The sequence below is a fragment of the Ciconia boyciana genome, chromosome 6 (genome assembly GCF_034638445.1).
Source record: "Ciconia boyciana chromosome 6, ASM3463844v1, whole genome shotgun sequence".
Lineage (NCBI taxonomy): Eukaryota > Metazoa > Chordata > Aves > Ciconiiformes > Ciconiidae > Ciconia > Ciconia boyciana.
The window spans coordinates 65,289,301-65,304,856 of NC_132939.1; the positions used below are offsets into that span (position 1 = coordinate 65,289,301).

A 15,556-nucleotide genomic window follows, 5' to 3' on the forward strand; every position below is an offset into this window, starting at 1 on the left:
GTCCAAAAGACTTTGTCCAAGTGATTTTACATTATGGTGTGCTTGCAAAAGAAGCTTTTCAGGGCTTTAAATAGGGATTTAGTGGACTATATCTATCAATGTATAGTATCAAAATGATACTATAAAATGTATCATTGTAATCATCCCTAAGATCCTTTCCACAGGGGCATTTTAAGTCTTTAATATCTTCTTACAGACCTATGAATTATTCAGATGATTTTTTTGTGTGGTTTAAGCCCTTACACCCGTTCTATCTTCTTATATAAGCTTTTTGTAACTGGCAAGACCTCAGAAAAATAGGGAAGCAAGAAATCCACTTCGTTTTAAGACTAAGTAAAAAAAAAAGATAGGAAGCATTCCCTTTGAATTTTCAAAGAAACCCATGTATGTTTGGTCTGCAGAAAGCAAAATGCCAATTAAAGACTTGTTATAAAAGGCAGAGATCTATGCTCTGCGCATGGAGGCATAAGAAGCACTCAGTCAGGCTCCTCGTGGAAAGGAATTCACAGGGTGCATTGCTAGACCTGCCAGTTATATGTTTACCTCCATGTCATGGAGTCTTCAGGTGCTTGTACCTTCATGTCAAGTTGTGTCTTGATTGCATACAAGTAGATCTTTTTGGTGCTCTTACTGAAGCAATAATTCCACGGCTTGCATCATGGTTATAAGATGTTGTAAACATTTTACACTATCCTAATTCACATTGCCTTCTAACTTCCATGTGTGCATTTATGTGATACAGCATATGGTATCAGACCATAACCTGATCATTAATTAATATGTTTTTTCTAGAGTAAATTTTAAAGCTTATTTATGTCAAAGATATCTATAACATAAAGGCTTGTAGAAAATGGCATAAAAATTGTGTTTAAAAATCCCTACTTGGCACTAGTGTATTAAAAAAAAAAGTCTTAACTAGAAAGCTTAAAGTATCTGATTAAATAACTACTGATGTTAAAAATAGGTGTATTATGAATCTGTGATTACAATCACTGTGAAAAAAACACAAACAGAAGATGTACTAAGATAAAGAGTATATGAATTAAAACCTTTGCAGACTCAAGGCAATGTACAAAAATACAACAGCAGAATATGGCTACCAAAGGCAGTGGTCTCTTGTGAGCTGTTCTGCAGTCACTACAAGGTTACTACCGAGCAAAGAGAGCTTTGTGAAGAAAAAGGAGATATCTTCATCTTCTGCCACAAAAGAAAAAGAAGAAAAAAGAGTTGTACTGTGAATCTCCATGAAGTGATGCAGACCAGCATGAAGAGAAACCAGCAGCAACAAGGGAAAGAACTGAACAGAGCAATGAAAGCGCTGAGCAGAACAATGTACAAATTAATACCCATGAAATGCTTTAGAGGGCTACAAGAAAAGAAACCAACTTGCAAGTTAATGAGTAGGTGCTGATATATATGTTCTCCTTTGGGCAGGAGGATGGCAGTGGTAACTGTTCTTTTAAAAGGCTTGGGACGTTTTAGTTTGAATCACTTACTGCTGGCCAGCTAGTCGTTGATTAGGCTGACTGCAAAACATAGATTCCTCTTCTCATACAGCTGTTTTCTCTGGTTAGTGGGCTTTCATCGTTCACCAGTTACACAGACAAGTATCATAATTAAAATTTCCAAATCAAGAGTTCTCATCAAAATAGGACTCAATTCTTTTGAAGCCCTGGTCTTGATTCCTCAATTAGAGATTACGTTTATTACATAGAAGGGCTGACACCTTGAACTGTGCTTTGGCATATATCATGTTCATTCTCTCTGCTTTTGTAAAATATTTGGGAGAGCTTTAATTCCATTATTCTGTAACTCTGTTTTTTTTTCCAATTTGATTGAGAAAAAACTTTGTAATATAATTCTTGGAAAAATACTGATAAAGCTGCTTCTGGACTGCTACATGTAAACATATATGAAGAGTCAACCCTGTCCTGACCACAACCTCATAGGCAATTATTAGTTACTAGTTATTATGGCAGTTAGTTATTAAAAGTCCTGCTTCCAAAAGGACTTGCTGGCATGCGTCTGATTAGAATACTGAACATGGCTTCAGTAGAGAGTCCTGGTAAATACCACAGCAGCAAGTGTGGTTCTTCATATGTATAATCAAATACACTTGATTCCTGTAGTGAAGATAAAGCCATATTAATCTTTGGGCTTCATTAGGCTACAAAGAAGAAACTACTGCTAAGGAAATGGGATTTTATTTTGACCTAAGAATATCTATTTTTTTCTTTGCACTTTATTAAAAAAAAAGTTATCTATTTGGCAGTATGGATCAAGATAAAGATTTTTTATCTACTCAGATGTCTACTAACAATGAAGTAGAGAAAGAAGACAAATGATCTTTCTTGCTACTGCAATTTGGACTATTTTGAGCTTCGTATGCAGTTTGATTTTTCTTTCAATTGTTATTAATTATGTCAGAGAAGATGCACGTGGTTTTTTTTTTTCAATAGTGTTTTTGGGGAGGGGAGGGGGCAGGTGTATTGCATATGTGTAAAGTTTAACTGCAGGCTCTTTTGGAAGGTTTTGTTACTTAAAAAAATACGTATCTTAAAGAGCTTCTGAGTCCTGTTTGTAACTCTGCCATCGTTACGTTCTTCTGAATAGATATGCACTGTAAAAGAATGCTTTGTTTCATGGAGAGTGAAGTTTTAGAAGTACAGAGTTGTCTGCTAGGCTCTACAGCAGCACATGGAAACTGACTCTAGGAACTTTTAAAACTACAATCTGGCATCCTAAGTTCTGTAAAAAAAAAATGGTTTATGGCAATCTAACTCATGACCTCAGCAGCAGCAGCCTTGTTCAATTAATTTTTGAATTATGATTGTGGTAAAGTGGCCAAATAAGCCATGCTGAACAAAGTGAAGCAGTTTTAGCCAGGGCTCTGTGCTCAGCTCTGTTTTTATTTCTCCTTGTTTTTGTGCTCTCTGCATCTGAATTTAAAGATACACCAGCCATATACACATCTTATTTCCTGTAGTACTCATTCTTGACACAGGTAATACCTATAATTACTGTAACTGAAAGAAATACAGATTTTTAAAAAATCTTTTATTATTCCTGGTTTTTTTGATTGATGTATTAGGTGATATATGGTTTATATAGTTTGTGAGGTCTCAGTCCAGCACAGCACTAGGTGTATATGTAACTTTATAGGTGAAGATAGTCCTTTTCATGAGAGTTATTTGACTGAGGTGCATTCATGGTTTTATGTGATCACGGTTGTGCATGTATATTAGTTTAATGTGTTGTTAGGTCCATATATCTTAACTAGTGCTTCTAGTTTGGTATTTTTTTAGTAGTGTTGCTAATTTTACTCCACACTACCTTATAAAGTGCATCCTACATTTTATCTTATTTTTATTTATGGAAAATTTCAAGAAGAACAAAAAGACTGACTCAGTTCTTCATCTGTTCTGAATAGCATTGTTTAGTCAGCTATAAACCAGATGTTGTAGCTAGAAGCACAGAGGCGCTAAGCAGGAATACCAGAGAGAAAATAAAATAGAACTCATTATTTAAAAAAAATGGTAAATGTTCCTGTGCCAAATGGCCACTTTACCCTGTGTTGTTCTGCTAACCTTTGTCTTTCTACACTGTAAAAGGCTATTTACCCTACACAGATAATTACCCCACAAGTGAAAACACTTGCTGCAGTTTTCTCTTTTGTGTGTGTATAGTGTGAGTATTCCAGACAATCTCAGAGAGAGAAAAAGTGTTTTTAAATGTGAAAATGTGATTTCAGAACTACAATAATGAAGTACTGTTATCAAAGTGTAAAACCCCAAACTACTAATACTTTTCCTCGATACTGACAAAATTTAAGTCAGCAGTGTTCTTATGATTGGCTTATTACTACTTTATGTCTTCTGCTTTCAGCAATATTCTCTGTCTGATGTTATTTAAAGAAAACTTCAATTTTTATCAGCTGCTGGAGTTGAAAGAGGTAGAACCTCTCTGGCAGCATGCATCTCCCTTGAAAACTCCACTTATTTGAAGCAGTTGTATTTGATGATTTCCTTTCTTTTGCAATTGTTAACTTAATTTTTTTTTAACTTAATTTTTTTTAGGATATTTGAAGAGAGCGAACATCCATCTTTGCTAAATGAGAAACATCAACTGTATAAACCATTACATGTCCCATGCATTCCCCGGAAATTAGTCCAGTCTGTGCAGAGTATTAGATTCTCAATGCAACGAACAGAAACAGGTGCAGTGTGTTTAATGATCTTTCTGTGAGGATTTTGGATTATTTTTGTGTAAATGAATGGAAACCATGATAACAAATCTAGTGAACTGCTCCTACTGTGATAGTTGAAGCCAGGCTTTCCATGGAAGTTGGGTACTTACCTGTCTTTATGTTCTGAAAATCTTCTATGTCCGATTCCTGTCTTATCTGTGCAATGAGTAAAGTAACATGGCAGGTATACTTGGTGCATAGTGTCAGAAAAATCTGAAACATACCTTTAGCACTGTTTGCATAAATACAGTAAATATTAACCGAGTATTATTTGCAGTAAATTGATCTATACTTTTGTATTTTGTGATAATTTTATTTTATCTCTCTATTAACAGGAAAATTTATAAGTTTTGTTCCCAAGTTCAGTTTAACAATGCCATGCTTTGGATACCTAATCCTATTGACAATATTAAGTAATACTTGTTAATTTAGGGAGAGAAGAAAAAGAAAAACCTATGGAACTTTCAGTGGCCACTAGCAGTTCCTCCAGCCTTGCAGAAAATTCATCACAGGTATGCAGCTCTCCCACTGGTAAAAGCATGAGATTATCTAATCTGTTTTATGTGGTTGTTTAAATTTAAAATGCTTCAAAATATCTAGTGCTATTGTCTTTTACATAAAACTGAAACCAGGATGCTAATCTTGGTAATCTGCTATTACTTGGTCATCATAATAAAAATCTTTCTTTGGTGCCATTTCTAATTCAGCTGAAAATATGTTTGCTCTTATGAAGTGCAACTGGTAGTCATAGTAAGCATTCTAATGCCAAACTTCAGGTGGACCATCTATCCAATTAATTTTGTATAATAGTTTTTAAAATTTAGAACAACCTTCGTAGATTCACTTGGTTGTATATAGAAAATTTTTGGAATTCTAAAGGACTAACATAATCTTCTATTACTGATTAATCATCAGTCATCTACTCCATACTGAAGGATTTCATAAAGGACTAAATGTGCAGGATGCTGTACAGGACTGCCTACAGTTAACAGCTCAGTTCTGAAGTTTAACCAGAAACAAAAATCTGGGTGAGAGGAATAAAACCATGAGCAGCATTGCTTTGTACACTTGAGAAGTCCACAATTACATTTTCCATCTCTCACCCTATAAACAAATAGTTCCTATGGCACTTTTTTGAAAAGGTGAAGCGTATTGCAGCTTAAATATCTTAAATATACAAATACAATAAAACAATCCAGAAACAAGTTGGAGGAACATCTTGCACAGTTATGAAAACCACTAATAAAATCTCATTAGGTGCAAGAACATTGATAGGATGTCGTGGTTTAGCCCCAGCTGGCAGCTAAGCACCACGCAGCCCCTTACTCACTCCCCCCCGGTGGGATGGGGGAGAGAATCGGAACAGCAGAAGTAAGAAAACTCATGGGTTGAGATAAGAACAGTTTAATAATTGGAACAAAATAATAGTAATAATAATAATGAATTGTAATGAGAAGGAAAACAACGAGAGAGAGAGAGAGGAACAAAACCCAAGGGAGGGAAAAAAGCAAAAAAAATTAAAAAAAAAAGATACAACTGCTCACCACCCGCCGACCGACGCCCAGCCAGTCCCCGAGCAGCGATCGCTACCCCCCGGCCAACTCCCCCAGTTTATATACTGGGCATGACATCATATGGTATGGAATAGCCCTTTGGTCAGTTTGGCTCAACTATCCTGGCTGTGCCCCCTCCCAGCTTCTTCTGCACCTGGCAGAGCATGGGGAGCTGAAAAAAGTCCTTGACCAGTGTAAACACCGCTTAGCGACAGCCAAAACATCAGCGTGTTATCAATATTATTCTCATACTAAAATCCAAAGCACAGCACTATACCAGCTACTAGGAAGAAAATTAACTCTGTCCCAGCCGAAACCAGGACATAGGACCAATAGATTGTTAAAGTATAAAAGGAGTACTCAGATAGGGTAAGGCTATAAGAGATAAAATAGTTTGCAACTATGTTTGCTGTGCAGAAGCTTGGGGAAGTTTCTATACCAAAACCTTTCTTTATAAGGGACATCTCACTGGATCTATTTAAAACCAAATTTTAATGAACAACAAAAATTGTCAAGTAAAAAATTAACAGAACCAGTTGTGATTTTTCCTAAGAATTTCAGGGGAACTGAAGGATGAAGTGAGTGAATCACTAAATGGTTTAGGATGGAGCCTGTGGTAGAAGAAGAAGCCTTCCTAAGATGAGACAACATGAAGGGCAATGGCTAGACTGAGTGGAACAAGACCAGAAGAAATTTCAAGCAGTTCTGATTTGTGACTGGGTGGGGGAGTTGAACATGATGAGGATGATGGAAGGGCTGTTGCCAGGATAATCCGGAGATGAGGATGGGAATGTGGGAGGGAGAATTGTACTTAGAGCATAGTGGGAAGCAGTAAGTCAATGTCAAGGGAACTTTAGGAAAGGGTGATGGCAACAAGGAAAAGAAGATGGAGTCTGAGGAAAAATAAAAAAGATTGGACGAAAGGAGGTTGCTATGCTTCAGAAAAGGGGTGCTGTAAACCACAGGAGTTGAGTGGCAGGCAGATTCTGCGTAACCAGCCCTTTTGTCCCTCACCCCGAACTGAATTCAGTTTGATACATTTTGCAAATTAAAACCAAACCAGAACTAGCAGCTCCCTGTGAAATAATGTGTTACCTGATGCTGAGGCACAGATTCCTAGGGCCACTCTGCCCTTAAGGCACGAATACATGCTACATACGTATAAGAGTTAGGGCTTCTGATCTGATGAAAGTCTGTGAGGTGGGACTATTTCCATGTTTTCTGCAGTTTTTCAGTCCACACAGGAGACATATTCACTGATGATATATTCACTCACTTTGGCCTTCAGAGGTGGAGACAGGCCTAGCTCCAGCCCTTTCTGTGTTGTCAAGCAGGAACAACCTGGCTGCAGTAGTAGCAAACCCGGATAAAGTTTGTAAATTATGTAATGTTGCTTGTATGACAGAAAAGGTAATTATTCACCTCTGTTCATCAATGCTGTGAATGAGACTTTATGGAATATTATAGAAGTTGGTTTAGGTATCATGCTGTTAAAATGTAGGTAAAGCAAAGGTAGGCAAAAAAGTTTTTATGTTGCCTGACCCCTAAAGAGAGGTTAAAAGAAGGGATTTCCACAGTCTAAGGAGAAATCAGAGTGATGCTGTTGAAGTGACAATTTCATATGCTGCCTCATTTGAATTTTTTGCTATGTTTTAGATGGTTATTGACACTGGAGGGACTAATAACCCACAAATTGCCCAAGTTCCATCAATAACAAGCTTACAAAACCAAATGCAATTCAGGTAACTTTTCTTTAATAAAGTAGTTTTCATTCTTGAGATTAAGGTTTATGGAAATAATCCATATTCAGACGAACAGTAATTTTTGTCTTTTAGACTGGTAATGCCTCCAAAGCAGACAACTTCTAATCAACAGTTTGAGAGTGAAAATGCAGTAATAGGTAAAGTACCACTGTCATTTTTTTGATAGGATGTGCAGTTACTGTATGCTGGATCATACAATTTTAAAAGAGAAAATTCTAGAAGCCAAATTTTCATTCTGGTGTTAAGTGGGCGACCATTTGTATTCCTTTTCCACCTTGATTATTTAGTTCAGACTTTGAGTATAGCAGACAGGCAGAGTCCTAATTTAAATAGAGACTGAACTGCTTAGGAATTTGGGATTCATTCTGCATTGACCATTGCTAATGAAAGGAACCTTCCAGCATCTCTTGTAAATCCATGCTCTAGTCTCAAATTACTTGGGTAAAATGAAATCCAGTCTGAAAATCTGCCCAGAAGGCATGAGAAAATACAAAGAAAAGGGACATAATAAACTCAGTAATTTAGGAATCTTGAAGCATCAGATTAAGATTATTAAAAATGAAAATTAACTTGAGAAATACATACAGAATGCTTACAGAAACAAAACAGGGTAGTTACAAATACACCTATAGTTTTTGAAATCACAAGGCACTGAACTTCAGTTTAAATATATTTTCTCTAATTATACTGCCAATTTAGATGTATGTCAAAAATTATAGTCTATTTTTTTTAATAAATGGGATCCTAATTATGTGTCCTGAAACACATGATCTTAACCCACAGTGCCTGAGATGTTGCATGGTCTGAAGCTTAGAGCAGAAAGTCTGATAACAGTTTTCCCATTTCTCATCCTGGCTTTTGCTCAGTTCTTTAAGATACACTTCATCAGTGTCATATGGATGTGCTTTTTATATTGTGTCCACCTGGTTTCTGTTGACTGATATTAGCACTCTCAGAGGGCAATAGCTGGATTAGACAAACATAGCACTCTCAGGGAACAATAACTGGGTGTGAAGAACATACCAAACCATATGAAGCAGCCTAAGCATTGCTTTAATGATAGTAAGTGGCAGAACGAGAGGTAACTATTATGGACATAGCCACAAAGCGGGTTATTATGAAAACTACAGAAAGAACGCTTCCTTACCAATAGCGATGCCAAGTTAGTAAACCTTTTTCAAGGATTCTTTCCCACAATGTAATTTTTATTTACCCATTTAAAATGCTGTTACAATACAAGCAGTGCTGTCTTTTTTGTATAGCAAACCAAGAGGCCAAATGTGGTGATAAAGAAGCAGAAGATGAGCCAAAGGATTCTTCGTGTATACCTCAAGTAAGCAAAGCATTTCTTATGTCATAAGTAATTATTTTATTTAGAATAGTCAAAGTATCTTGACATTTGAATCTATTGGCAAGAGGCAAGTCTCAGAAATTGGCAAAGTGACTCATTAGAAGGCATCCAACAGGTGAGAAGTGAATCGATGCCTTCTGATGACTAATATAGTGATCATTGCTCTTGATCATGTCAGTGATCTGTGGGTTTTTATGCTACCTTAACAGTAGGCTATTTAGGATGACTATCCTATGCACATGATAGTTTTTATATAAATTGGTGCATATAATTTTCATCAATGTGAGCCGATGAAACATTTTTAAAAAATGTTTGCATTTGAAACTTACTTCTCCCATAAAACTATAGTACATAGGCTCTGTGCTGGCTACAGAGTCTGTATGGCTACATTGGCACTGCTTTTACTAGCTATGCCTGAATGTGAGATCAAGCTCACCATGCCATCATATTCAAGCCAGTTGTGTGTACAGCTTGCATATATAAGGTGATATCAAGATGTGGTTTAACAGTGGCCAGCAGCTAAGCACCACACTTCCCCCACAGTTGGATGGGGAAGAGAATCAGAAGGGTAAAAGTGCAAAAACTTGTGGGTTGAGAAAAAGACAGTTTAATAGATATAGCAGAAGCTGTGCATGTTAGCAAAACAAAATAAGGAATTCATTCACTACCTCCCATCTACAGGCAGTTGTTTAGCCATTTCCAGGAACGCAGGGCTTCATTGCACATAATGCTTACTTGGGAAGACAGATGCCATAATTCCAAACATCCCCCCCTTCCTCCTTCTCCCCCACAGCTTTTATTGCTGAGCGTGACGTCATATGGTGTGGAATATCCCTTTGGTCAGTTGGGATCAGCTGTCCCAGCTGTGCTCCCTCCCAACTTCTTGTGCACCCCCAGCCTACTCACTGGTGGGGTAGCATGAGAAGCAGAAAAGGCCTTGATGTTGTGTGAGCGCTGTTGAGCAATAACTAAAACATCCCTGTGTTATCAATGCTTTTTTCATCACAAATCCAAAATATAGCACCATACAAGCTATGAACTCTCAGCCAAAACCAGTACACAAGATCAAGTTTGAGAAACCCCTCATCTTCTGGTTGGCTCACTACAGGCATATGCCTGCAGGCAGCTGGTGGAGAAGAATGTCTTTAAAACAATATTGAGTCTGGTGGAAATAGCTCCACAGAATCCAAGTGTACATTCTCATTTAACATTTTCTGAGGAAAAGGAAATATCTCAGTCAACTGAAATATATTCTGATGCTGATGTTCCTTTATTTCACTAGGGAGCATCAAGAGGATTCCAGTGTGACTTTAAGCATGATGCCAATACATACTTCAGAGTGAAATAGTTCATTTATTCAAATCAGTGTTTTCAGCCAGTTCATGAGTTTGTTTTTTGAATGAAAATTTTCATATATAGTTTCATTCACAAGAAGTCCATTTTAAATTAGATAAATTAAGGTTACAGTTTTAAGTATGGTGAATATGTCACTGTGAGCATTTTACTAGGATCCTTTTATTTTTCATAAGAATATAACTAACTAACCCTAAAACATATAATGAATATATTTATAGGTAAATGGGCTAATGATATTTTGGGAAATTTTATATGCCATAAACATTATCGTATATTTCTTTTTAATAGGACATACAAACATGTTTTAAGTCAAATGAAGATAATCCTGACACAGCAGAAGAAAGTGCAGAACATTTTCTAAGAGCACCTGAAACACCTGAGTTTGTAGGAACGCCAGACTCAAAGGGGAAGAAAACCCAGTTATCTAAAACACCTCCATTTGACTTGTATGATTTCAGCTGTTATTTAGATTTTGAGCAAAGTTGTATTGATGTTTGTTGTATAAGCTTTTCTGCTGTTTTTGAAAGCTACTACAGAAAGACTTCTCTAGAAAGCTCTTTGAAAATATTCAAATTTTTTTCTGAGTTATGCGAGGTAGTTTATTAGATTTTCTTCTTACAGTATCATTTCCACTTGAAGCTGATTTGAAAGAGGGGGACTCTGCTTAGAAATATATGAGAGACAGGTTCTTTGTAGCTCCTTTGCTAAAATTGTTGTCTTTTCCTGCAGTAATACTTGTTACACCAATTTCTATCTTTAAACATTTTTTTTGGTAAAAGGGTAGGGAATTGGTAGGAACACAACCTCACTTTGCTTTAAAGAGTTGTGTTAACCTGTTCTGTGTTGCAAGAAGCAATTATTGGTGGAAGCTATGGGAATCTAAAAAAGTGACAAAACAGAAAAAGAAAAAATAGGACAAAAAAGCCATCTACGCTACTTTTAAAAACTATTAACGTAGTTTCTTCCTTTCTGTCTTTACAGCATTCGCAGTTTAGGTTGTGAGGAAGGAACATCAAAATCTCCAGCTTTCTTTTCTCTCATGAACTTCTCCCAGAAGTCACCTGGCTTTAATTTATTTGATTCTTCTGTGTTTGGGGCAGAAAATTCATCTGACGAGGTAAAAATGAGTACTTGACAATATTAAATTTCCACAAAGCAAAATATGCTAAGAAAACAGCATTGACAGTGAATGAGGTTTTTCAGACTGGTTATCTTTGTAGCAATTAATTTTTTTACTAGCTTGCTTAATTTTACATTTGATATCCTCTGAAAATACTTACCTCCTTTCCTGGTGATCCCCCTGTGATGACTTCTGATCGGGTATGAATCTTTACCATACAGGCAGGATTGGATCTTCTGCAAATATACAGGTGACTAGATTCACAAAAAGGCTTCTGGTTCAGCATTGCGATGCAAAACTTTAGGTACCCTAGCAAAATTCACAACTCACAGGCCTATCCTGTGTGGTTTCATCTTGCTGAAGTGGGGAATCAGGTACTTAAAATTTTATTTTTTCCCCTCCATTTTTCACAAAATGCATAACACTGAGAAAAGGAAGAAAGGACTATCTATTAGGAATATTGAAGAGCAAATATGAATTAGCTATACTTAAATGGAGGAGATAGGTAGGCAACTAATTGCAACAGGGAGTGGAATCCAGGTCTTTCTTTTCCTTTGTAGGTTCCCTAACTACGGTGCTCTAGAGTAATTTTTACTCTCCTGGGCTAATAGATAGATAATTGGGTATTCAGGATAGATGTGTGCCAGTGCATGGTGCAGTGGTTAGGTATCACTCCCTGGCTATGTAGATTCAAACCCCATTATGCAAATGAGGGATTTGAACCCAGGTATCTCCTATTTCAGTAGGTCCCAGGTATCTCCTGTTTCAGTAGGTGTGCTCAGTCTTGAGGTTACTAGATAAAAGCTGAAGGAGGGAAGAGGAAAACCACCATTTTATTTTGTATTTAGCAAGATACGTGTTGTTGGTATCTCCTAGCATTAGCTGTGTGTAGGAGAGAATAGACCAGTGAGCGGTTTGTGAATTGTTTAGGAATGAGGTAGGTATTAAGGCACCTGGTGCTGTTAGAACCCACATTCTTTTGTGCCTGCTGAGTGGCAGAAACCAAGAATTTACCAGCTTCTAGTAGTCATGTGGGATCCTCTGAAGTTAGATGGGAGTTTTGAAGGTCTTAATTTGTACTTAAGTATCTGTTATAAATCTAGGCTAAGAACTCTTCTCAAGAGTGATGAGTGGTTATTCTGCTACTCTTCTAGCAATATCAGGTCCTACTCAGTAGGCAGTAATTATGTTGTTGCTTAGAGGTTTTCCAAATTGTCACAGAATGAAATAATTTTGAATCTTTTCAGTTTAAAAAACAGCAGGAAGCCAGATCAAATTTGGGTCTGTTCTCAATCTGATGTTTTTTTCCCCAAAGAAAGGAGGGAGTGTATTTGCAGATGTAAGCAAATATCATGAAACTGATCTCATCAAAGAGTTTACCGTTTACCTTGCAACTTTAGGGACTGATATATACATTTAAATACAGATTTTGTGAAGGCTGCTAACATTCACTGCAATAGTGTCTTTCTCACCAAAAGCAAATGAATTAATTACATATCAGCATTAAAGCTTATCTTTTGTCTTTCCCATTTATTAAATAAAATGACTGTTTACATTTCAGACAGATGAAAATTATTCTGTGGGAAACTTGAACCCTCTGTCCCCACACAAAGATATTGGTAAGTCTGAAACTCAGATGTACTTGTGTATACCATCTGTCTCCTACTTGTGCTTATATAACTAACAAGCTCATGGTCCTGCTTACCAGGGCACCTTTGGTTGTCTGAAAGGATGTTCAGTTGTGATATTGTAGTTCAGTGGTTTCTTGTGTTAATTTGTGTTTTGACTAGCTTAAATCTTTCCCTGCATGTTTGACTTCAAATGTATGAGATGTCATGAAAAAAGAGGTATGAGAAAGAAAGAAATAGGGATAGTGTTAGGTGGGTTTGAAGCAAACTGAGAGGAGCTGCAAGGGAGAAGAAAAATTTGTCAAAGCTGTTTCACTGATAAAAAGAACCATTCTTGTAATGTAAAAATCTATAGTACTTGGTAAATACTACTTTTTAACTTAAGGCTACCAGCTTAGTGTTGGAAAGAGCACATCTCTTGGGTTTTTTCCTCCCTCAACTAAAATGAAAATAAATTTTCTATTTGGTTAAAGAAATCTCGATAGTAAACTGACTTCCATCAGTTTAAACTGTTGGAGGCACACAATGTAAAAATAGCACAAGTTAGAGGAGAATCAAACTTAATAAACAATATCTTCCACTCATACTAAGTGAGCCACACACATGTACGCATTCTGTGTGAAATCGTGGCTTTACTGAAACGAAAGCCCAATTTTTTGTCATATCAATAGGATCAAAACTTACTCTTGATCAAACAGTTTTCTGAAGGGAACCGTAATCTACTCTCTTTTTTGAGGTGCTGCAAGTCCAAAGCTACTGTTTTGAAGTGGGTGAATATAAGGTTGTATGCATATGTAACTGTTGTAGAGAAAAGTGTATGAATTTTGTGTTACTAAATATAAAACTCAGGTGTTCTTCTCTTGGTAGCTTTGTTTCTCCAAGTATTTCAGTGGTTGATCGCATTGTTCTTTAGAGAAGAAAGAATCTGCAAAAATATATCTGTTTACAAAGACCTCTGTTGCTTAGTATTCGAAATATTTCACCCAGGATATCATATAGAAGCATTTTTTTTGTTCCAAATCATTCAAGTACTTCACACTTCATTCTATGTAGATTCTAATAATGCCCTCCTTGAAGTACTATTTCTAGCACAGAAATAAACACAACTGTAGGCTGATACTCAGTGGGATGTTGGGAGTACAATATTATTAACGAAACATATTATGCTGAATGCAGTATTTTTTCAGTAAGATTTAATCTAATAAATATAATATGTATTCCATATAGGAAGCTTGTTTGGGAAATCAGAAAGTGAGGATGTATTTGCCTTTCCCTTCCCCTCGGAATCGACTTCTCATGCATTTGGAGATGGAAAAGATGACTTTAGTTTTCCATTTGCATTTGGACAGGATCAGAGATCATCACGGTCTCCTTCTGTGAAAGGTTTGCATTCTTCCTTACAAAATACAAAGCCATTTACATTCTTTTGAATACCTTTGACTTCCTTTTAAATTCTTTTCCTACTTAGCCTTGACAAATGTTTTCAGTTTAAGTTAAAGTACAAAGCATTTCATCTTCTTCTTTCATTTCATGTAAGAATACATTATTCCAATTGCTGCAAGAGCATGTGTACGTTCATCAAGCACACATGCTTTGAGATGCTTCATTTTTCTTATTTATTTTCTAAATACGTTGTTTTCAAAAAATGTTATGATACACTCTCGCTAAATTGGCACTTATAAGCAGCAGAAATGTTTTACAGTAGTGTGTCACATTAATTCAATATCTGTGAGAGAGCCGCTAAACTTCTAGATGAGTACTTTCAGCCTCTGATATAAACTAAATAACTTGTATAGAAAGTGTTAGTAACTGTTTATTGTCACAATAAAAGCTGAATTTGAGTTAATGTTCTTAAATTAGCTGTTATACACAGAATATTTATAACATTTTTGAAATAAATATTTGTGTTAATCTTATGTAAAGTTTTGTAGGTATTTCTTAATATCTGATGTGAAATAATGTTGCAATTATGATACTTAACATTTCAACTTCTCTCGAACTTGAGACACTGAAAGCAAGTTCCTTCCTCTTTATCTAATATCTTTCAAAAAAAGATACAAAAGCAGACAGTTCCCAAAGTCTAACTGTGGTCAGTACAAGTGTATCCACCAGTTCTCCACAAACGTCTTTCCTGATGGAATGGCTGGCTGTGAAGACAGTATCAGGGTTACTCAGCAAGGAATGCTGACTGTTCTGACCCACCACAGCACTGTGCCCTGTGAATCCCTCAGAACCATCTTCTCTAGAACCAGCACTTTCACATTTATGGCCTTTGAAGGAAATACCAGATCACTTTTGAGTTATTTTTTTGTTAGATGTGAAACCTAGGTTACTCATTTTTGAAACTCTTTATGAATTTATAAGAGAAATTGTTTCTTAGTCACTTACTATGAAGTAAACACCCTGCCTGACAGCAGGTAAGGAAAATGCTGAAATGGAAGCAAAGCAAATAAAGAGGAGACCACATCATTCAGCAGACTTCACAGAAGACATTGCAAATGCACAAAGTAGTCAGAAGGGCACATGCAGTGAGTGGAAG

General features: G+C 36.4%; 1 protein-coding gene across 1 annotated transcript in view; it reads left to right on the forward strand.

Moving 5' to 3' along the window:
* C6H14orf39 (chromosome 6 C14orf39 homolog) overlaps nucleotides 1–14,447 on the forward strand; it is a 30,195-nt gene extending 15,748 nt beyond the window's left edge. Inside the window, exons 9-17 of the mRNA XM_072866050.1 lie at nucleotides 4,077–4,216; nucleotides 4,679–4,758; nucleotides 7,456–7,541; nucleotides 7,635–7,699; nucleotides 8,825–8,895; nucleotides 10,558–10,715; nucleotides 11,251–11,386; nucleotides 12,951–13,008; nucleotides 14,245–14,447. Of these exons, the coding sequence (XP_072722151.1) occupies nucleotides 4,077–4,216; nucleotides 4,679–4,758; nucleotides 7,456–7,541; nucleotides 7,635–7,699; nucleotides 8,825–8,895; nucleotides 10,558–10,715; nucleotides 11,251–11,386; nucleotides 12,951–13,008; nucleotides 14,245–14,447 (997 nt within the window). The remainder of the gene's footprint in view (nucleotides 1–4,076; nucleotides 4,217–4,678; nucleotides 4,759–7,455; nucleotides 7,542–7,634; nucleotides 7,700–8,824; nucleotides 8,896–10,557; nucleotides 10,716–11,250; nucleotides 11,387–12,950; nucleotides 13,009–14,244) is intronic.
* Nucleotides 14,448–15,556: the final 1,109 nt, after the last annotated feature.